Here is a 23,642-nt window from a genome sequence, read left to right on the forward strand (position 1 = left end):
CTTTGTTTCTTCCCTCTTTTATACCCCGTGTTTCAATTCTCTACTTCCTCGGGAAAGGTTTGAAGTGCTCTCGGGATCTCCCTCAATTCCCATCCCTGCCCTATCCCACTACTAGTCTTTTTAGAATCCTTTCCTTTATGGCAGTGGCAGAGTGGGACAAGGAGGATGTGTTTATACATTCTTTCATGTCACAATGAAGCAACAGTACGAACCCCAGCTTAGTTAGTGCTTCAAAACCCAAGAGGCCCCGCAGCTAGTAAATACATATGAAGCACTTAGAGCAGCACCTGGTTCATAATGAGTGTTTGCTGTATGTAGGAGGTAGTGGTATTGCTGGTGATTACTGCAAGGACCAGATTTATTCATAGACAGTGCCTGGGTTGGCATCTAGAGGCAGTTGCTATTTGCACCTAGTGGGTGGTTGCTATGTTGAGAAGACTGCCAGCTAGAGATAGATCTTGATCTTGAAAGCTTTTGCAGGCAAGTGAGGCTCCTTGAAGATAATGCCCTAACTGTGTCCTGATTGTGAGGATGGCTGTCCACTGAGCTATCACTAGCCTGTCCGCACTCACCACAGGATTCGGGCTGGGATCAGATTTGGGAAAGCAAGTGTGGGAAAAGGGGCTGAAGAACATCATGAAAAGCAAAGAGGCCTTTTAGGGCCTTTCCAGTAAGAATTTAGTGTTGGGGAGTCCCAAATGCAAGGGGTGAGGTGGGTGGTCACGTATACAAGACTGCATGTTAGATGCTGGCCATGAATGTGGGAACCTCTGAACAAACATGAGGGTGCAGATTACAAGGGCAGAGGGTCCTCAAGACCCACCAGCAGATCAGATCATTGCTACAGGAAGCCAATGGCCAGAGTTAGATTCAGAAAGCTCAAGTGAGAGTTCTTGGTTCCAACCTCCTTTTTTGTTCACAGAAATGCTATTTTACGTCCTAGTGGAGCCAGTGGAGCCCTTGACAATATCAGGAGAATGAGGAGAGAGGGAGCAGGGGGGAGGAGTGAAGAGAGGGAAAGGAGAAGAGGAGGGGTGAAGGGGATGGGAGGGACAGGGAGGAGAAGACAGAAGGGAAGGGAAGGGAAGGGAAGAGAGGGCGAGGAAGGGGGCAGGGGGTGGGGGTGGGGGTAATCAGTGCTTCTGCTGATTTCCAAGCCTTGCCCTACATGTTTTACGTGTGCTTTCTCATTTAGCTATCAGAACTAGAAGATTCAATTGAGGAAGAGTCTGGAGCAGGAGAAAAGTGAAAGTCTCAGTCACTCAGTTGTGATCCCATGGACTAGAGCCCACCAGGCTCCTCTGTCCATGGAATTCTCCAGGCAAGAATACCAGAATGGGTAGCTATTCCCTTTTGCAAGGGATCTTCCTGACCCAGAGAAGGAGAGTTCTATACTAATTAAAAATTAGCTTGCGATAAATTTTTTTCTGCCTGAGCCCCACGTTTGAAGTAACCAAATCAATTTAATATAACGAGGCACATTAAATACAGATTGAATCATTAGGTACGAGGGGATCGATGGAAGCCGAAGGAACCCACCAAGGTATTCTGACTCCAGTAGAGGAATACTGCTCCTCCAGATTCGGAAGCTCCTTAGCCTGGGTTCTCAAACTCATATGCCTATGGGAGCCAGGGAGATGAAAGCAGGGTGCTAGATGGACCTGTTATAAGGTGATGGTAGGTACTAGTTTTGCTTCAAGGTCAGGAGGTGATAGGGAGAGGTGGGGATAATGGCAAATAGAGCCCACACGCCAGCTCTAAAGAGGCATCACTACTGAGCTCTGGGCTGCTGCAGTTGTGTGAAAGTAGCCTCCATGTCACCAGACCTTCTGATTGCTCACCAGAAGCAGAGATCCAGTGTTCAGACAACATTTAGTGGGGCCACATAATGCATGTGCTGGCTGTGTCTGCCCTCAGGTTTATTGGACTGCAGTCGTGCATTTTCCTGAGTCACAAACAGAAGATTGATTTCTCCCCTGGGTCCCCTTCTCTTCTAGGCCATTATATTTATGTGGACACCTCCTTTGCCAAACAAGGGGAGAAAGCCGTGTTGCTGAGTCCTGATCTGCAGGCTGAAGAATGGAGCTGCCTCCGATTGGTCTACCAGATAGCCACATCTTCAGGGTCTCTATCAGATCCCAGCCGGCTGAACCTCTACATGAGATTTGAAGATGAAAGCTTTGATCGTTTGCTTTGGTCAGCCAAGAACCCTTCAGACAGCTGGCTCATAGCCAGCTTGGATTTGCAAAATACTTCCAAAAAATTCAAGGTAGACAAAATCTAGAAGCAGGATTATTGTTTGACATTATACTCTTCTGAGATCGTATGAAGACTTCTGCCATTCATTGCAGTTAGTTTTCTCCTGTGTTAGGATGTGACATTTTGAAGGAGCTGCATCACAGAAAAACATCAGTAATGGAAATTAATATTGTTTACTCCTTAGAAGAGTTTCTTCCCAGATTTGTTTTCTATTTAAATGGGATTTGTGTAAGAATCTAAATGGGGCTTAAACCAACCTCTTCAATGAAAATTTACTTTCCAATGGGCTTTAGGGAGTATTCTCATTTCTTATAATTTTGTTTCATTCTCCTAAGTTGTGTGTTTATGTTTGTGTTGTCTTCCTAATGCTTCCTTTGCTATAATTTTTAACAAAACAGTAACTATGATAAAAACTAAATGAAAATACATTGAAAGAGGAACGATACTTAAAGGACATGTTCTGATTTCAGAGATGAAATTTGTCCCATCATAAGTATTGGGAAAGTAAGGTAGAGAATGTAACAGAAAGTTGGATGTAGATTGGAGCAGGAAGGAGGATGAAGCCTGGACTCAGCTGGCCATGAAGTATGACATTTAGTGAAAACCTGTCATGAGGGACAAAGCGGAGGCTTCCAGAAAACTTTCTCCATTTCTAATCCTCTTTTCAATTCCTTATCCCATATCTCTTCTTCCTCAACAAGCTTTGGAATACAGTACCCTACATTCCGTATCTGCATATAGTCCTCCCATCAGACAGCAGGGTGGATTGAGGGAAGGAGCACTGGAGGCCTGAGTTCCCTATTATAAAGTGTCCCCCCAACAGTATATCACACCTGATACCTACCAGAATAGCTGCAAAATATTGGACTAAAATCACATAAGGAAAGGCAAATATTTTCAGAAGCAAGACCCAAGGTAAACAGTGCTTGTAATCAGTCACACACATGTTTATGCTTCTCCCTATTCTTTGGGGCTTCCCTGGTGGCTCTGATGATAAAGAATCCACCTGCAATGCAGGAGACCTGGGTTCGATCCCTGGGTTGGGAACATCCCTGGGAGGAGAGCACGGCAACCCACTCCAGTATGTTTGCCTGGAGAATGCCATGGACAGAAGAGCCTGGTTGCACAGAGTCGGATACTACTGAAGCAAAAAAAAAAAAATCTCTATTCTTCATGTAAAATTATCAAATTTTCATCAATATAGAAACTACAAGTTGAGTTGAGTTTTGAGCCTCTTCCATTCATACAAAGATCCCCCCACCACTGGTCAAATTGCCATACCTGCCTCCTCTCTCAAGGAATTTTTTTTTACCTCTCTGAGGACTCTGCCTTCAGTTCCTGGCCATGTTCAGAATGGATTTGCCCAGGGACCTAAGTCTCCTTTCCATCTGCAGCCAACTGGTGTCACCACAGGTGCAGGAGAAGGTGGTGGCTGGGGTTACAATGGAAGGCAACTGACTGGAAGACAAATGAGCTCTTACTGGATACCTTGCTCACCTCAAAGTTCTGGGAATATGTGTATGAGTTTGTGTACACACATGCACATGCACACACTTGCCTTCTTTCAGTAAAGTCCATCATGGGATTAGTATCCAACAGCAATGAACTGAGACAATCTCATTTTGCCTTGAATTGCTGAACAGCTTCTGACTAGTAGATGAAATACTAAAAATGGACACATGGTGTTTTAAAGTCTAACTCCCTTCTACCCCATGTGTTGTGCAGATTTTAATAGAAGGTGTGCTAGGACATGGAAATACATCCAGCATCGCACTCTTCGAAATCAAGATGACAACTGGCTACTGTATTGGTAAGTGGGTTTCCTTTTCATTGTATCAGAACATGCATCTTTTTCTAAAATCTCCTGTTGCCAGAAGTAATTGAATCAATCGTAAAGGCAGAGTATTTTATAAACTACACTCTGTAGTGCATTTTGAATTTCACATCATTTGAATGCTGTATGATGTTTCTCTGTCTTTAGCAGAGGAAGGGTCATTAAGAGTTTGCCTGGACTGACTAGGTTGATGAAAGAAAAGTAGGTGAAGTGACTGTAACCTGAGTTGCTGCCTTAAACCCAACATATTCCATATTCCAATAAACATAATTTCCAGTTGGCTGTCGATTCAGCTTTTTGTAACATTTGCCAGAAAGGCGGCATCCTGTTTACCTCCATGTTGCCTCCTTTCCTCACTCTCCTCCTTTCCTCTCTGACACACCACTGCTCTGTGTTTACAATCACAGTGTCACTTAGATTCCACTCGAGCAGGGTTGTGAGGTGCTTCCTATGGGCCAGCTTCTTGGAGGGCATCAAAAGCAGACATTCTCTATGCTTGAGGTCGCTCACCTTCCATTGTCTCCTACTGAAGCTGTCTCTATAAATGATCAGTTCTGCAGGTGAAGGACACACCATGCTGTGCAGGCGAGGGGTGGGGAGGAAACCAGACAGGACTGAATCTAGGAGATGCATTTGAGCTGTTGTTTCAAGAAGGGGAAGTTTAGGAATTCAGTCGGTGAAGGAGCGGGGCAGGAAGGAAAGCACTCATTCTGAGCAGACCCCACTGCAGGGACAGTGCAGTGCGTGTCCAGGCGAAGGCCAGGGGCTGGGTAGTGTTTGAAGTGAGAGTCAGCAGTGCTGAGGGAGGCTGTTATGAAAGAGTCTGGATCCCAGCTGTGGAGCCTGGGTTCCTGGATTATGTGGTTGGGAGGCACCAGAAGTCATTCAGCCGGGAGGGGCCTGCAGCTGGGCTTGCAGATGCTGACTCTGGCTGCCACCTGGAAAATGAGCTGGGAACAAGGAAAGTATATAAGAGATAGGAAAACCCTTCGGAAGTGCTTGCGCCCTCCAAGAGGGGGATATAGGAGCCTAAAATTGGGGTCGGCAGTGGAATGGGATAAAGGTGGTAGGTTTGAGAGATTTTTTCTAGCACTGACAATACTGGAGGCTGAATGGCTGTGGAAAGGAAGAGACAAGAGTCAAGGGCAATTCTGAACAAAAAGGAGCCTTTACTAATTCCTTGAGTCTTCCTTCTCTGTTTTGACCTGCTGGTGATGATGCTAATGCAAGTGAAAGAAAGCAGACCTAGACTGTTACCACTTCATGAAGATATAGTGAGCTAAAACTGTAGGCCAGTCAGACACACCTGGTGGAGCACCACCTGCTGGCTCAGTCAATGCACTGTGCCCCACAGCCTCTGTTTCATTACCTGCAAAATGGGGATTCAAATATTTTCCTCATAGGAAAGGACTGTTGAAGAGACCAGTAAGATCACGGATATGAAGGTGATTGTCACCGTGCTTGGCAGTCAAAAATGTTAATTTCCTCTCTTCAAATCACTGGATGGCTTCTGTTTGTTTTGTTTTGTTTTTTTTTTCAAAACACAAAAGGAGCCCTGATATTTTATCTTGTTGAAATGTATGATCTTACTCTCACCTCATCTTTCTTTCTGTACACTCCTTTTGCCTCTCTTGTTTCCTCATCTGCAAATAATATTACATACCTTGTGGGGTTGTTTTGAGGATTAGATGATTTAATTCATATAAAGTACTCAGATTAGTGCCTGGTGCATTGAAGAATATTTTGCTTTTTTCTTTTACTCTGCAGCAGCCTTTAGCACTGACTGTTGGGCATAGGTCAGTGGATCCTGTAGTAGAAAAGTTGAAAATGAAAATCTTAAAAATGTTGAGTGCTTGCTAACACAAAAGCACATTGATAACTATCAGTCAGGACCCTGGCAAGAAAGTGGAAACAGATTACATTCAACCTTAGTAATCTGAGGAAAACTCACCAAAGGGACTACAAAGGTGTGGGTGGGTGAAGGAAGCCTGTCCAAATGCAGTAATCCAAGACTAATCAGAGTGATGACTCATGAACCATCAGCACTGGAGGTCTGAAGGGGCAAGAGAGGAGGATTTACCAGAACATAGAGCTGTGTGGTCCCTCCGTAGAGGGGCACAGCCAACTCATGGCATCCTAGCAGAACGGGAACTGCAGGAATAAACAACCCCAACCTTGTTCACCTCTTATCTTCCATTGGTTGAATTCATTTTAGAAGCCAGCAGGCAAGGAAGCTCATATAGGTCCATAGACATCAATCTCTGGAGGATGGAGTAGGGTGGAAGAAAGGTGGGTGGGTCTGGAGGAGCCAATAGGAGATGACCAGCACAATGACAATTTTGTATTTTTAACTGTTGTTTATGGGGGTCAATGGAGGAACTGGCTTATGAGTTTCTTGCTCCCCCAAAGGAGTCTGTTGACTGGGAACAATTTATCTGTGCAAGCATGTCAATGCACCTAAAAATGGGAGAGAGGGTCTCTTTGTCTTCTCTTGTTTTCTCTACTCAGTAGCTGCCAAAGGGCCCAGTGCCTAAGATATTCCTGTCTCGACTATTCTAAGATCTTGTTTATAAGAAAAGCAGAGAACTCTAGCATCTAGGAAACATGCACCTTAGCCCTCAGCTTAGTACCTTGTCTACCATCAAGAGAGAAGGGAATGAAAGAATGGGTTCCCAGAAAGGTGGTGGATAAAATTTCTGGAGCTAAAAGTGTAGCTCTGAATAGTGCTCTGACACGGAGTTGGCTGATCCACCAAGCACTAACCACATGCCTGGCACTGTGCTGGCAGCTGTCCACCCTTACCACAGCCCTGCGTGGTGGGAGTGTCCCCCCGTTTTACATAGGAAGAAATGGAGACTAGGAGAGGTCACACTGCAAGCCACATGGGCCACAGTCCAAAGAAGCAATGATGAATTATAATCTCTGTTCATTACAGAATCTCTCCTCTTGATCGACTGTCCAGGGCTCATGGTACAAAGGCCCCAGTGGTAGAAGGGAGTGAGAAACATACCTGAGTAAGATCAAACTGCAGTGCGCTTGGGCAGCTGGAGGCATAACTACATCTCCATCAAGTCTGTTTTTATTTCTCTTCTGCCAGAATGTGACTTTGAAGAAAACCATCTCTGTGGCTTTGTGAACCACTGGAACCCCAACGTGAACTGGTTTGTTGGAGGAGGAAATATGAGGAACTCCCAGTCTGCTCTCCCGCAGGATCACACCTTAAAGAGTGAACTGGGTGAGCTGGGGACACCTTTTTCCAGGATAACTGTTTGCCCTCTCCCCACTATATTGACCTGTCCACGGCTCTGTCAACAGAAAAGGAGGCAGTGAGAGGAGGGTGAGTAGGCACGGAGAGGCCTGGCAGGAGAGTAGGGAAGAGTAAGCCTTGAGACAGGGACGAACTGCGGACGCGAGCGCTGTAGCCGAGAACGCCACCCGGTTCAGGGCTTTTCTTGCCCTCTGACTGGGCTTTGCTATTTTCGCATTTCCATACTATGGTTTATTTTCTTTTCTGTTTATCGTTCAGCATTTCTAAAGACAAGGCTGGAATAACCCTAGGTTACTTTTCACTAAAAATAGATGGAATGATGCGAAGGAGTCCGTAAGAACTTCTCTCTTGGCAGGGAGGTGAGCCACTACGGATGATCAGTCCTGAATGTGGTGAGCAACTGGGCCCCCTAGTGGCCAAGTGAGCTGCTTCTCTGCAGGGAAAATGGAGAGGAGAGCGTATCAGTAATCAATGGGCTTGGGGGAGAAGGACCCTACATAGGGAGGCCAGGCAAGGGCCTGCTTCCTTGTGGATTATGGCAGCTCTCACCTGGACTTTGGTGGCTTCATGAAAACCTAGGTCTCCTCACGGTTGCAACACATTCCTTTTGTCAACTCCAAGTTCTTGTTGACCAGAGAGAAGGTTCTGGTGACTGGCTTTCCATCAGGGACAGAATAGGAATGTTGATTCTGCTACAAACAGTAACATTTTCCCTTTTAATCCTTTGCCATGTAGATATTTAGGTGATCTGCTCAGTCACAATAAATGGCTGACAATGACAGTGTGTCCCCTTCAGCTGCCTGAACACATGGCAACTTTTTATGGCAACTTTACATCATTCCTCATTCACTGTAGTTTCTCTTCTTGTGAGTATTTTTAACCACATCTCCAACTTTTTTAAGTGTCCATCTTGTTACTTATCTTGGCCTTGGACGGTCTTCATCCTGTCCTTACTGTTCTCTTTGCTCCTAGGTGTTACACAAAAGATTCAGGTTTCCAAATGTATATACATATTTTGGTCCCAGAGACACACAACCCCTCTCTACTTGTGGCCATTGTAGGAGCCACACCTATAATGAGTGTTATGTATAGGATGAATGATCAGCTGTTATGACAGATTAATTCAGGAATCTGCATGAGTATTTTAAATGACAATACTGCTACTGCTAAGTCACTTTGGTCATGTCCGACTCTGTGTGACCCCATAGACAGCACCTCACCAGGCTCCCCCGTCCCTGGGATTCTCCAGGCAAGAATCCTGGAGTGGGTTGCCATTTCCTTCTCCAATGCATGAGAGTGAAAAGTGAAAGTTGGTCGCTCAGTCGTGTCCAACTCTTAGCGACCCCATGGACTGCAGTCCACCAGGCTCCTCCATCCATGGGATTTTCCAGGCAAGAGTACTGGAGTGGGGTGCCATTGCCTTCTCCGTAAATGACAATAGGGTTAGCTCAAAATAATAAAATGTTACTACCTCTTGAAACCTTTGTTTAAATGAATAAAACAATGAACACTGTCTTGGGGTTTCAAAAAGAAAAGCCAGATGACATTTCATAATTTATGGAAGTAGGCTGATTTTGAGATTGTTTTCTGCCATCTTTTAAAATTCTAGTGCAAGGAATAGAGAGAATCTTGAAAGACTAGTGCATTAAAATTGTAATAATCCTTGGTGTCTTTACCACAGAGATACAACCTTTGGTGTTAGAGAACTTTTCACAAATCACTAAAAAATTAGTTCTAAAGTCAGATCCTCTGGGTAACCAATGTCATAATCCAATGATTATTTGTTCAGTGCATAATTTTTCATTCTTAATGATGCCAAGGACCAGCTGGCTGGGAGAACACATATTCTTGGGAGAGGCAGCAGACCTATGGACTAGTGTCAAATCATCCCTTTGACTATGGGGTGTGTGTGTGTGTGTGTGTGTGTTAGTCACTCAGTCGTGTCCAGCTCTTTGCAACCCCATGGACTGTAGCCCACCAGGCTCCTCTGTCCTTGAAATTCTCCAGGCGAGAATACTGGAGTGGGTTGCCATATCCTCCTCCAGCGGATCTTCCTGACCCAGGGATCAAACCCATATCTCCTGCACTGCAGGCAGATTCTTTACCATCTAAGATACCAGGGAAGCCTATGTTAATTGCATGTAACCCATTGTTTGAAAAATGCATAACCACTAGTTCTTCCTCTCTCTCATTTGTGACCACAGAACATTCCAACCATGTTTGTATCAAGAAGGGATAAAGAAGAGGACCAGGCCAGGAGTCAGAATGCTTGTGCTCCAGACCCACTTATAAGAGTGCTGTATTACTTTAGGTGATTTGCAGATATTTGATCCTGTCTAGAATGTCTATAAGGTATTTGGTCTATCCCATAAGGTCCTTGAAATTTGGTCCCTTCTGAAACACCGGTGAGCATTATTTGGTCTGTGTCAAATGGTTTTCAGTTCAATCAGTTCAGTTCAGTTCAGTTGCTCTGTCGTGTCCGACTCTTTGGTTTTAGACAGGACCAAATATCAAGGAGCTTTGTGCACAGACTAAATGTCTTAGGGACATTTTAGACAGGACCAAATGTCCTTCAGTGCTTTGGGTAGTCCCTTAACTTCTGAGGGTCTCCACCAGCCTGTTTGAAAATGAGAAATTTGATTTCAGTGATCCCTAAGATGCCTTTGAGTTCTAATATTTCACTCTTTTTTCTTTACCTAATGCTATACATCAAAATCTCCAAATTCACCACCCACTGAGATCTATTTCAAAAATGCTTTGGATAAAAACAAAAATAAACAAATGGGACCTAATTAAATTTAAAAGCTTTTGCACTGCAAAGAAAACAGTAAACAAATGAAAAGACAATGCACAGAATGGGGAAAATTATTTGCAGATGAAGCAACCAACAAAAGGATTAATCTCTAAAACATGCAAATAGCTCATGCAGTTCAATATCATAAAAGCAAATAACCCAATCAAAATATGACCAGAATATCTAAATAGACATTTCTCCAAAGAAGATATAAAGATGGCCAAAAGGCACATGAAAAGATGCTCAACATTACTACTCAGCTCAGTTCAGTCACTCAGTCACGTCCCACTCTTTGTGATCCCATGGACTGCAGCAAGCCAGGTTTCTCTGTCCATCACCAACTCCTGGAGCTTGTTCAAATTCATGTCCATCGAGTTGGAGATGCCATCCAACCATCTCACCCTCTTTCATCCCCTTCTCCTTCCCTCCTCTGTCTTTCCCAGCATCAAGGTCTTTTCCAGTGAGTCAGTTCTTCACATCAGTGACCAAAGTATTGGAGCTTCAGCTTCAGCATCAGTCCTTTCAGTGAATATGCAGGGTTAATTTCCTTTAGGATTGACGGGTTTGATCTCCTTGCAGTCCAAGGGACTCTCAAGAGTCTTCACCAACATCACAGTTCAAAAACATCAATTCTTCAGTGCTCAGCTTTCTTTATGGTCCGACTCTCACATCCGTACATGACTACTGGATAAACCATAGCTTTGACTATATGGACCTTTGTCAGCAAAGTAATGTCTCTGCTTTTTAATATGTTGACTAGGTTGGTCATAGCTTTACGTCCAAGGAGCAAGCATCTTTTTAATTTCATGGCTGCCGTCACCATCTGCAGTGATTTTGGAGCCCAAGAAAATAAAGTCTGTCACTGTTTCCATTGTTTCCCCATCTATTTGCCATGAAGTGATGGGACTGGATGCCATGATCTTTGTTTTTTTAATGCTGAGTTTTAAGCCAGCTTTTTCAGTCTCCTCTTTCACTTTCATCAAGAGGCTCTTTAGCTCCTCTTTGCTTTCTGCCATAATGGTAGTGTCATCTGCATAGCTGAGGTTATTAATATTTCTCTCCACAATCTTGATTCCAGTTTGTGCTTCATCTATCCCAGCATTTCTAATGATGCATATAAGTTAAATAAGCAGAGTGACAATATACAGCCTTGACATACTCCTTTCCCATTTTGGAACCAGTCTGTTGTTCCATGTCTGGTTCTAACTGTTGCTTCTTGACCTGCATACAGGTTTCTCAGGAGGCAAGTCAGGTGGTCTGGTGTTCCCATCTCTTTAAGAATTTTCCACAGTTTGTTGGGAGCCATACAGTCAAAGGCTTTAGTGTAGTCAATGAAGCAGAAGTGGGTACTATTGTAGAATTCTCTTGCTTTTTTTATGATCCAACGGATGTTGGCAATTTGATTTCTGGTTTCTCGGCCTTTTCTAAATCCAGCTTGAAAGTCTGGAAGTTCCAGGTTCACGTACTGTTGAAACTTACCTTGGAGAATTTTGACCATTACTTTACTAGCATGTGAGATGAGTCCAATTATGCAGTAGTTTGAACATTCTTTGGCATTGCCTTTCTTTGGAATTGGAATGAAAACTGAAGTCCTATGGCTGCTGCTGAGTTTTCCAAATTTGCTGGCATATTGAGTGCAGCACTTTCACAGCATCATCTTTTAGAATTTGAAATAGCTCGGCTGGAATTCCAGCATCTCCACTAGCTTTGTTGGTAGTGATGCTTCCTATCTCCCACTTGACTTTGCACTCCAGGATGTCCGGCTCTAGGTTAGCGATCACACCCAACGTGGTTATCTGGGTCATTAAGATCTTTTTTGTACAGTTCTTCTGTGTGTTCTTGCCACCTCTTCTTAATATCTTCTGCTTCTATTAGGTCCATATCATTTCTGTCCTTTATTGTGCCCATCTTGGCATGAAATGTTCCCTTGGTGTCTCTAATTTTCTTGAAGAGATCTCTAGTGTTTCCCATTCTATTGTCTTCCTCTATTTCTTTGCATTGATCACTGAGGAAGGCTTTCTTATCTCTCCTTGCTATTCTTTGGAACTCTGCATTCAGATGGATATATCTTTCCTTTTCTCCTTTGCTGTTCATTTCTCTTCTTTTCACAGCTATTTGTAAGGCCTCCTCAGACAACCATTTTGCCTTTTTGCATTTCTTTTTCTTGGGGAATGGTTTTGATCACTACCTCCTGTACAGTGTCACAAACCTCCATCCATAGTTCTTCAGGCACTCTATCAGATCTAATCCCATGAATCTATTTGTCACTTGTACTATATAATCGTAAGAAGTTTGATTTAGATCATACTTGAATAGATTAGTAGAATAGAATAGTAGTGGTTTTCCCTACTTTCTTCAATTTAAGATTAGTAGAATAGAATAGTAGTGGTTTTCCCTACTTTCTTCACTTTAAGTCTGAATTTGGCAATAAGTTAATGATCCAAGCCACAGTCAGCTCCTGGTCTTGTTTTTGCTGACTGTATAGAGCTTCTCCATCTTTGGCTGCAAAGAATATAATCAGTCTGATTTCAGTGTTGACCATCTGGTGATGTCCACATGTAGAATCATCTCTTGTGTTGTTAGAAGAGGGTGTTTGCTATGACCATTGCATTCTCTTGACAAAACTCTTCATTTTGTACTCCCAGGCCAAACTTGTTTGTTACTCCAGATATCTCTTGACTTCTTACTTTTGCATTCCAGTCCCCTACAATGAAAAGGACATCATTTTTTGGTGTTAGTTCTAAAAGGTCTTGTAGGTCTTCATAGAACCATTCAACTTCATCTTCTTCAGCATTAGTGGTTGGGGCGTAGACTTGGATTACTGTGATATTGAATGGTTTGCCTTGGAAACGAACAGAGATCATTCTGTCATTTTTGAGATTGCATCCAAGTATTGCATTTCAGATTCTTTTGTTGACTATGAGGGCTACTCCGTTTATTCTAAGGGATTCTTGCCCACAGTAGTAAATATAATGGTCATCTGAATTAAGCTCACCCATTCTGGTCCATTTTAGTTTTCTGATTGCTAAAATGTCGATGTTCACTCACCATCTCCTGTCTGACCCCTTCCAATTTACCTTAATTAGTGGACCTAACATTTCAGATTCCTATGCAATATTGTTCTTTACAGCGTCAGACTTTACTTCCATCACCAGTAACATCCACAACTGGGTGTTGTTTTCACTTTGACTCAGCCTCTTCATTCTTTTTGGATCTAATTCTCTGGTCTTTTCCAATAGCATATTGGGCACCTACTGACCTGGGGAGTTCATCTTTCAGGATTATATCTTTTTGCCTTTTTATACTGTTCATTGGGGTTCTCAAAGCAAGAATATTGCAGTGGTTTGCCATTCCCTTCTCCAGTGGACTACATTTTGTCAGAACTCTCCACCATGACTCATCCATCTCGGGTGGCCCTATATGGCATGGCTCATAGTTTCATTGAGTTAGACAAGGCTGTGATCCATGGATCAGTTTGGTTAGTTTTCTGGGATTGTGCTTTTCATTCTGTCTGCCCTCTGACGAATAAGGATAAGAGGCTTCTGCGTGAAAAAAAAAAAAAAAGAGGCTTCTGGAAGCTTCCTGATGGGAAGCACTGACTGTGGGGGAATCTGGGTCTTGCTCTGGTCGGTGGGGCCATATTCAGTAAGTCTTTAATCCAGTTTTCTGTGGGTGAGCGGGGCTGTGTTCCCTCCCCGTAGTTTGGCCTGAAGCGAAACTATGGTAGGGGTAATGGCAGTGATGGTGACCTCCTTCCAAATGACTTATGCCAGCATGCTGTGGCTCCCAGGACTGTTATATTCAGTGCCCCTGACACTGCGTCAGACCACTGTCAACCCACATCTCCGCCAGAGACTTCTGGATGCTCACAGGCAAGTCTGGCTCAGTCTCCTCTGGGGTCACTGCTCCTTTCTCCTGAGTCCTTGTGCACACAAGGTTTTTATTTGTGCTTTCCAAGAAGACTCTTGGAAGGCACAGGCCTGTGGAAGTTCTGTAAGCAAATTCCACTGACCTTCAAAGTCAAAGTCCCCAGGTTGGGAAATCTGTTGTGGGCCCTAGAACTTTTGCAACAGTACGAGAACTTCTTTGTTATAATTGTTCTCCAGTTTGTGGATTGTCTGCTCAGAGGCTCTATGGTGGAGTTAATGGCCACCTCCTCCAAGAGGACCTATGCCACGTGGCACACCTCCCAGGTCTGCTGCAGCCAGAGTCCCTGTCCCCGTGGCAGGCCACTGCTGACCCGTTCCTCTGCAGGAGACACTCAAACACTCAAAGGAAGATCTGGCTCAGTCTCTTGTGGGTCCTGGTGCACACAAGGTTTTGTTTGAGCCTTCTGAGTGTCTCTGGTGGGTATGGGGTTTGATTCTAAACACGATTTCGCCCCTCCTAGCATCTTGTTGGGGCTTCTCCTTTGCCCCTGGGCGTGGCCTATCTTTGGTGGGCTCCAACATTCTCCTGTCTGCAAATCAAAACTATAATTGAGGTATCACCTTACAACAGTAAGAATGACCATCATCAAAAAATCTGCAAATAATAATACTGCAGAGGGTGTGGAGAAGAGGGAACCAGCCTATACAGTTGGTGGGAATGTAAATTGGTACAGCCACTATGGAGAACAGTATGCAAGTTCCTTAAAAAACTAAAGATAGAACTACCATATGATCCAGCAGTCCTACTCCTGGGATATATCTGGAGAAAACCATAATTTAAAAAGATATATATACCCCAGTATTCATTGCAGCACTATTAACAATAGCCAGAGCATGGAAACAACCTAAAAGTCCTTCGATGGAGGGATGGGTAAAGAAGATGTGGTACATACACACTCAGCCATTCAAAACAAGAACAAAATGATGCCATTTGCAGCGGCACGGATGGACCTAGAGATTGCCATACTGAGTGAGGTCAGACAAGGCAAATATTATACAATATCAGTTATACGTGGAATCAAAAAAAATGGTACAAATGAACCCGTTTACAAAACAGTAATAGAGTCGTAGTTGCAGAAAAGAAACTTATGGTTACCAAGGGGGAAGTAGGGGAGGGATAAATTGGGAGGTTGGAATTGACACATGCACGCTACTATATATACAAAGATAATAAGAACCTACTGTATAGCGCAGGGAACTCTACTCAGTACTCAGTAATGACCTATATAGGAATGGAATCTAAAAATGTGGATATACATGTATATATATATATGTATCTGTGAGATTCACTTTGCCATACAGCAAAAACTATACTGTAAGTCAACTATCAGTTCAGTTCAGTTCAGTTCAGTTCAGTCACTCAATCGTGTCCAACTCTTTGCGACCCCATGAATCGCAGCACGCCAGGCCTCCTTGTCCATCACCAACTCCCAGAGTTCACTCAGACTCACGTCCATCGAGTCCGTGATGCCATCCAGCCATCTCATCCTCTGTCATCCTCTTCTCCTCCTGCCCCCAATCCCTTCCAGCATCAGAGTCTTTTCCAGTGAGTAATCTAACATTAATTTGATTGAAATTTCTTCATCATTATTGCCTCAAGAATTTCTTCTGTTCTTTTTTCTTTTTCTCTTTGTCATCTTTCCATATGTGTATGTTAAACCTTTTGCAGTTTTCCCACGGGTCTTGAATGTTCTGGTGTTTTTCATTTTATTTTCTGTCATTTTTTTTTGGTTTGCTTTTTAGTTTTAGAAGTTTCTACTAAGAGAACATCAAGCTTAGACATCCTTTTTTCAGTTGTGTTCAGCCTATGAATAATATGTGCATCACAGTCATTCTTCATTTCAGTTACAGTGTACTTGACTGTAGCTTTGATTTTTGGTCCTCTGTTAGAATTCTCATTTCTCAACTTAGATCGTCCTTCTGGTATTGTATGCTGTTTTCTTTATTCTTCAGTTCAGTCCAGTCGCTCAGTCGTGTCCAACTCTTTGCGACCCCATGAATCACAGCACGCCAGGCCTCCCTGTCCATCACCAACTCCCAGAGTTCACTCAGACTCACGTCCGTCGCGTCTGTGATGCCATCCAGCCATCTCATCCTGGGTCGTCCCCTTCTCCTCCTGCCCCCAATACCTCCCAGCATCAGAGTCTTTTCCAATGAGTCAACTCTTCGCATGAGGTGGCCAAAGTACTGGAGTTTCAGCTTTAGCATCATTCCCTCTAAAGAAATCCCAGGGCTGATCTCCTTCAGAATGGACTGGTTGGCTCTCCTTGCAGTCCAAGGGACTCTCAAGGGTCTTCTCCAACACCACAGTTCAAAAGCATCAATTCTTCGGTGCTCAGCCTTCTTCACAGTCCAACTCTCACATCCATACATGACCACTGGAAAAACCATAGCCTTGACTATACGGACCTTTGTTGGCAAAGTAATGCCTCTGCTTTTCAATATGCTATCTAGGTTGGTCATAACTTTTCTTCCAAGGAGTAAGCGTCTTTTAATTTCATGGCTGCAGTCACCATCTGCAGTGATTTTGGAGTCCCAAAAATAAAGTCTGACACTGTTTCCTCTGTTTCCCCATCTATTTCCCATGACGTGATGGGACCAGATGCCATGATCTTTGTTTTCTGAATGTTGAGCTTTAAGCCAACTTTTTCAAAGTTTAAGCCAAAAAAAAAAAAAGTTGGCTTTAAGTCAACTATACACCAATAAAAATTAATTTTAAAAATAAAATGCCTTGAGTCCCTCCTGAATATGTATAAACACATTGCACTTGGCATTAGAAAAAAGAAAAAAGAGGATTAAAGGGAGTAAGGAATGAGAAAAAGAGGACCTGGCTTTTCTAATATCCTGACCAGTAGATTTACTAACGTCTATATCAAGGCATGATGATGTGGCCATCCCTGAGGAGCACAAAGACTTGGTGGCAGAGCATGTCAGCCCTGCCATAGGCACTCACTGCTCTCCTCTCATTCCCTCTCCCCATCCCATCTCTTCCTCTCCATTTTTCCTATCTTTTCTCTTCTTCCTTGGCTATTCTAAAACTGCTCCCAAAGACAGGCAGCTTTGCCCAGTAGCATTGCTTAGCCCCCTGACATCAGTATGAAGGCCCAACGAAGTATTTGAGCCTGAGCCTGAAGTAGTCATGTATGGATGTGAGAGTTGGACTGTGAAGAAAGCTGAGTGCCAAAGAATTGATGCTTTTGAACTGTAGTGTTGGAGAAGACTCTTGAGAGTCCCTTGGACTGCAAGGAGATCCAACCAGTCCATCCTAAAGGAGATCAGTCCTGGTTGTTCATTGGAAGGACTGATGCTGAAGCTGAAGCTCCAGTACTTTGGCCACCTGATGCGAAGAGCTGACTCATTTGAAAAGACCCTGATGCTGGGAAAGACTGAGGGCGGGAAGAGAAGGGGATGACAGAGGATGAGATGGCTGGATGGCATCACCGACTCAGTGGTCATGGGTTTGGGTGAACTCTGGGAGTTGGTGATGGACAGGGAGGCCTGGCGTGCTGCAGTTCATGTGGTCGCAAAGAGTCGGACATGACTGAGCCACTGAACTGAACTGAACTGAAGAGATGAACTCTAGGGAGACTTTTACCTGCTTCCAGCAATCCTGAATTATAATCAGCCTAGTCAGAGCCTTCTTCATTGATCACAATGAGGCTTTTTCATTGATTGCTCATTCATTCATTCAACAAATACATAATAAGCCCTCTTTATAGACCAGGTATTCTTGCATAACCTAGTGATACAAAAACTTCCAACTGTTCCCTAGAATGCCACTATTTGAGTATAATAATCTTTATGTAAGAAGAAGGGCTATATATGTCATCAAGTAAACTGGGGAAATGCTGAGCTAAAGAAAGCTAAACAGACACCTCTATTTGATGGCTTCTCAGTGCCTTTAAAATACTTCTGTGTTAACATATATTATGGCCTTTCTCAAAATGTTCAAATACTGAGATACTATGTAAATATGCATAGGGATGTATGATTAGTAGAATTATGAAATAAATGGTATGGGACCACAGAAAAATGAAAGACCACCTCGGTTTTGGAATTTGGGGAAGGCTTTCTACAGGAAGTCATATCAGAACTGGTACTTGGCCTGATGGATAAGGAGAAGACAAGAATAGTGTATGCAGAGGTGTCCAGGCATGAGAATAGATAGTTTCTTTGATGTTTGGAGAGTGTTTAAAATGGTGGCATGTGTGATAATGGCAGAGTAGGGCCTAGATCCTAGGTTGTATTTCTGCTTGTGATCAGCAAGAAGCGTGGATGCCTACCTTCCATTCACTTCTTCCAACTGTTCTCTGCTATCTCACTTTGGCTTCTCTTTTTGGAGTAAGGTATTGCCCAATGAATAACCAAAGAGCCTTCTCATTTCCACCCAACACACACAGACATTCACACTCCTCACACTTAGACTCCTAGGTGAGACTTCTCCCTACATAGGATGGGGCTAAAAAAGATGAGTTCTAAAAATTCTTAAATTTTTTATTTGAAACACTTTTTGCTCATACAACTCAAAGGTTTGACCAGGATTACTCTTGGGGAAAAAAAGCCTCCAATACTCTAAATAAGAGAAAGTCTGCCTTTCTTATTACATTTGCCTTCTACCAGGTATATTGATTTTCCCTGAGCTCCGTCAATTTGGGTGGCAGAGGAAAGATTAAATGGTTCAGCTGTCTGCCCGCAGCAGCAGATTTGGCTCTATATAAACTCATCTCCTGTTCATTCGTATCCTGGAAGCAGCTTATGCTTTTGCTTTCAGGTAAAAACTGGAGAAACAAACAGCAGGGGTGAGGGAAGCTATGTGCCTGTTCAGAAACTTCAGAGCTGCAGAGATACAGAAGGAAGTCTTCTCTGGAGGGCTCTGGCCTATGTGTTTTAGAAAAGAGAACAGTGAAAGTAATATCTGAAAAATATTGTGTGGATGTCAGTTTTCCTTCACTTGTCTGTGTGTTTTTAACAGCCTCAAACAGTGAGTCAGATTTTTCAAACGATCACTGTGTGTTCAAATTCTTGACTTATGGTGGAAATGACTAATGCAGTAGGAGTGTGATAGACTCCTGGAGGGGCTGGGCTATTATCTTGCTTTTTCTTACTCAATTTGCATTCATCACATGTAGATTTCTCTCCTTTGATAATATTTTATGAAGTGAAACAAAATCCTTCAGGGGATAAGCTACTGACAGCTCAGATCATTACTGTTTCCTATATGTCTTAGCAAAAAGAAGATAATTGCTGGAAAGATAATGAGGGAAATCTGTTCCTTTGCTAAAATTTTAAAAATCAGGTCTGCATATGGTGCTGCTACAGAAGGAGCTGAACAAAGTTTCAAAATGTAGAATAAGGTCAGAGTTGTTTTACTCCATCCAAGACCCTGAGATGGATGGATCATCTTTCCATATCTCACAACATTCTTTCCTCATTTCACTTTGGATTGAGTTCAAGCATCATCTTCGCACTTATTCGTTCTCTCTCTGCACCGATCCATTTGGGTCATTGCAAAAGCACTCAGCAGGGAAGCAACTTTATTAATTTTCTCACCATTACCTTTGTGCAAGCTCTGCTGGACCTCCTTTCTCTGTCCTTGGGTGACTTCACCATGGCTTTCCAGGCACCTTCTGATATTAACAAACTGCCTCATTTTTAAAGATTAAGTTCAATTGATTCGGAACCCCAATTTCCGATCCTTCAACCAGAACACAGATCAGCTGTAGAGAAGGGATTGGGCTTTACTTCTTCATACTTCTTCCCTTTGGTCTTTTCTTCGTCTTCCCCCACTCACGATGCTGCTTCTGGCTTCTCCAGGGTTGGGGGAGGCAAGATGGGAAAGGGAAGGGGACGAAAGGTCACATGTGACCTGTGCTGTTTAATCTGGAGTCGATGACCTTCATGCTGCAGGTGGCTGGATGCTGGCTATGTCTCTCATAGCCAGTGACAAAAATGATGCACTCTGACTGGCCATCTGTGAATCCCCCTTAGTGCTTGTTATGGGGTAGACCCCACCAGCCCCTTTTTGTTAGGGTTGCCGCCCTGGATGCAGTCCTTTTGAGAAGAGTCCTTTCAGGCACTCTAGCCCAGCTACCTTCTGAGTTTTCCACCTAGGCTTCGGGAAAACTCAGATGTCTCCCCCATCAAACTCTAGAAGTCCAGCTCACTGGCAACAAAAATCCTTTCTGTCCCTTCTGCCCCCAGGTCCCTACAGCCTCTAGCTGCATGCCGTCAAGGCTCTGATACAGAGGCCCAGCCTCTGCAACCCACAAACTCCAGTTACCCCTGGAGTTCTCCCAGTAACTGCCACCCTCCTCTCAAGGCCCAAGGTAGTCACAGAACCCAGGAGCTTGCAAGCATGGGTGGGATGAGATTAGATGGTAGTTTCCCTCCCCTATCTTCTCTGCAAGTGGTTCTCTGAAACCCCCTCCCTTGGGTAAAGGTAAGAAAGGGGAAGCAATCCCCTCCCATTCCCTTGGAGGATCAAAAGGAAACACATGGCAGGTCAGCTCCACGGGTCTCTTCAAAGAAACTCTGCCTCCAGTCTCTCTGATCCCTCCTTGGCCTTCTCATATATACAGGCCGGCGGAGGGGGGTGAGGAGGGAGGGTTATGATTAGTGGGGAGGTGAAAGGGTCTAATCTGGTAGAGCAGGTTTAGATTCCAGGTCTGCCACAGTGTAGCGTATACAACAGGGATAGTTTAGCACCGCTGTGTAGAAAATAGAGGGACTTGTGCCCCATTGTTCTTATCACTGAGATCTTAGCAGAAACTAGAAGTCCCACTTCATATACTGACTCTACTGTAGAGTCAGACTCTATTATAGCAAAACTTAACCAAACCCTTGGAACTAAAGGTTTAGCAGGTAACTGCCAGACCTGTAGACTGGAGAGCGGGCATGGTAACTAGATGCCTTTGGGTGCTGCCTCCTCACAGTGGCAGCAGACCCACTGGCATGCCTTTCTCTGGGTCTTCCCCCACACCCGGAAGACAGCTCATCCAGACAACCGTGACACAGATGCAGACACCGCAACTGGAGCACAAATGTGGCCAACAGGACCGAATCACAGCTGAGTCAGAGGGTGCCATTGGCATCGCAGCCAAGCCAAGGGCAATCTCTGTGGAATGCTGGTTAGCCACTCTGTTTGAAAATAGAAGTTCAGGAGCTGCCTTCAAAGTTCTTTTCCTAATTCAAGGGGAAATGGCTGACTACCAGTGAGCCACTGGTTCCACATGAAAAGTTGAGCTAATACAGAGAGCTGCTGTAAGAAAGGAGGGAAGCCCTCTTCAGAAGAGAGTGTGTGTGTGCTCTTAGCGCAGGCATTTTGCCAGAGGGGCCTGAGCTTTGGCTTGGGTCACAGAGAGTTTTGCTCTTTTAATAGGATCCCCAATGGTTTGGTTGATTATAAGGATCCTTTCCACCTAAGATCTATCTATACCTAGTTTAATCTACTCAGAGATAAAGGATCTGATTTTTCTTTCTAAAAGGCTTCTTCTAGAGATTCTGGAGGTTCCAGAACCCTGGACTAGTTGAGGAGTTGGCCTCACTGAGCTGGGCAGAAAAGTTCTTATAAGACACTGGCCATAATTTTCCAAGCACTCCAGGCTGCCTTCTTCATTCCCCTTGGAAGGGTACACAAAACAGTGCCTGCACCACCACCTGCTCCCAACCTCAGAACAGATTGTACTTGAAGACACATATTCAGCCGGGCTGGTGGTCATTCCTCTGGCCCAGCCTCCTGGGGCTGACACCTGGTGATTTCTGAATCATCCACACTCCTTCAACTGAGATGATACGCTTCTGATGAGTTAACTTCTGTTTCCCAGTCAGAAAGTGTCTTACTCAGATAGTCAGTAAATAGTACCCAACTTTGGCAACAAGTGAATGACAGAGAGGAAAGGGTGGGGAGGCAATAGATTGTGGTCTGGTCTAGTGGTTCCATCCGAGACTTGGTGTCAGCAGGCTTGGTCAGATTCCCAGCAGCCTCTCTGACTCACTTTGGGCAGGTCACATTGTGTTTGCTGTTGTTTGGGAGCAGGAGTGGGACTGTGGTTCACTGGCCTCATGTCTGGTGCATGGGTTGTTAACTAGGCACTAGCTGCAAATTCAGGTATTTAAATTTTGTCCACCCAGGAGGTGAGGAAGTAGCCTTTAAGAACCACTGTCAGATATCTGTCAACTGTGAGGAAGATATATTCATAATGGGAAGGAGTGTGAGACATTGCTCCTAAACATGTACTCTGGAAACAGAACAAATACTTTCCAGTGGATTTGTAAGGTCTCCTAGACGTCCTGAGGTCTCCTGGAGTTTTGGAGGTGTGCTTCACCTGGGTAGACTGAATTCCTTCTTCATGTCTGTCTGGCTACCAGCAGTGCTTCAGGACACTGAGCTTAGGAGGGCTGCTCGTGGCCTTGCCTCCTCATCAGAAGTTCCTGGATTCTGCTCAGTCCAACATTCTGATTCTTCCTTTAAAATCCCTCCCCAGAGGCAGCCAACTGGGAGCTCATCAGCTGCCGCCAGTCTTGCAGTTACGTTTATTTGGCACTCACAGAGTTTAAAAAATTGTGATGGCAGGTGTTATAGGTTCAATTGTATTTCTTCAAAATCCAAATGTTAAAGTCCTAACTCCCAGAACTTCAGAATGGGGGAATGGAAATGGGGTCATTGAAGATTAATTGGTTAAGATGAGGTCATACTAAAGTGGGGTGGGCCCTGGCCCCGCCCAAGTCCAGTATGAAAAAAAGGGAAATGTGGCCACAGAGAGATGCAAGCTTAGACGGGAGAATACCATGTGACCATGTGATCTCTGAAGGCAGAGATCTATCAGTCAGGGTCAAAGGTTGCCAATGCCATGGAAGCTAGGAGAGAAGCATAGAACAGGGTCTCCCTGACATCTGTCAGAGGAAACTAATTGTTCCCATACCTTGACCTTGGACTTCTAGCCTCCCGAATTGTGGAACAACAAATTTCTTTAGTTTCAGCCATCCAGTTTAAGTTACTGTTATGGTAACCCTAACAAAATAATAGGGGTGGTATCATTTTTAAATCAATGGATTTACCAGAAAAATCTGGATTTTGAGTTTCAGCGGGAGAAGCCTGCAGCCCCTGGCTGATATGAGGGCATCGGCAGGAAGTAGAGGGATGGGCTCTCAGGAAGGAGCACGGGTCCACGCACAGGGCCAGCACCCCTCACCCCCAGCTGGCTGTCACAGGCCAAGAATACAGACCCAGCACTATCAGATTTTCTGATTTTTTTCAGGGAAATTTGATATCTGCTTCCCGTTGCTGGTGAAATGTGATTTCCACTGTTGGCGGCTAATCCGTCACTCTCCATTTTCTCCCTGACCCACTCCACTTCAGTCATATACTTGATCTGACTGACTCCTCTGATCATCTGAGTTTGTGATTTCTGTTTATTCACAGTCGCATGGCTTGGCAAGATAGTCAGACAATTCTATTTAAGCCAGGGAGATTTTTCAGAGTGGGTTGAACAATTTGCTACCAGGAGAAAGGAGCTTTGATTTATCCACCTCTCCCCTCTGCCATATTGCAGTGAGGAT

General features: G+C 44.1%; 1 protein-coding gene across 1 annotated transcript in view; it reads left to right on the forward strand.

Annotated features, from left to right (window-relative positions):
- MAMDC2 (MAM domain containing 2) overlaps positions 1 to 23,642 on the forward strand; it is a 164,265-nt gene that overhangs the window by 68,110 nt on the left and 72,513 nt on the right. The window contains exons 3-5 of the mRNA XM_052645189.1: positions 1,998 to 2,269; positions 3,985 to 4,069; positions 7,191 to 7,328. Of these exons, the coding sequence (XP_052501149.1) occupies positions 1,998 to 2,269; positions 3,985 to 4,069; positions 7,191 to 7,328 (495 nt within the window). The remainder of the gene's footprint in view (positions 1 to 1,997; positions 2,270 to 3,984; positions 4,070 to 7,190; positions 7,329 to 23,642) is intronic.

This window comes from Budorcas taxicolor, chromosome 8 (assembly GCF_023091745.1).
Source record: "Budorcas taxicolor isolate Tak-1 chromosome 8, Takin1.1, whole genome shotgun sequence".
In the NCBI taxonomy this organism is placed as follows: Eukaryota; Metazoa; Chordata; class Mammalia; order Artiodactyla; family Bovidae; genus Budorcas; species Budorcas taxicolor.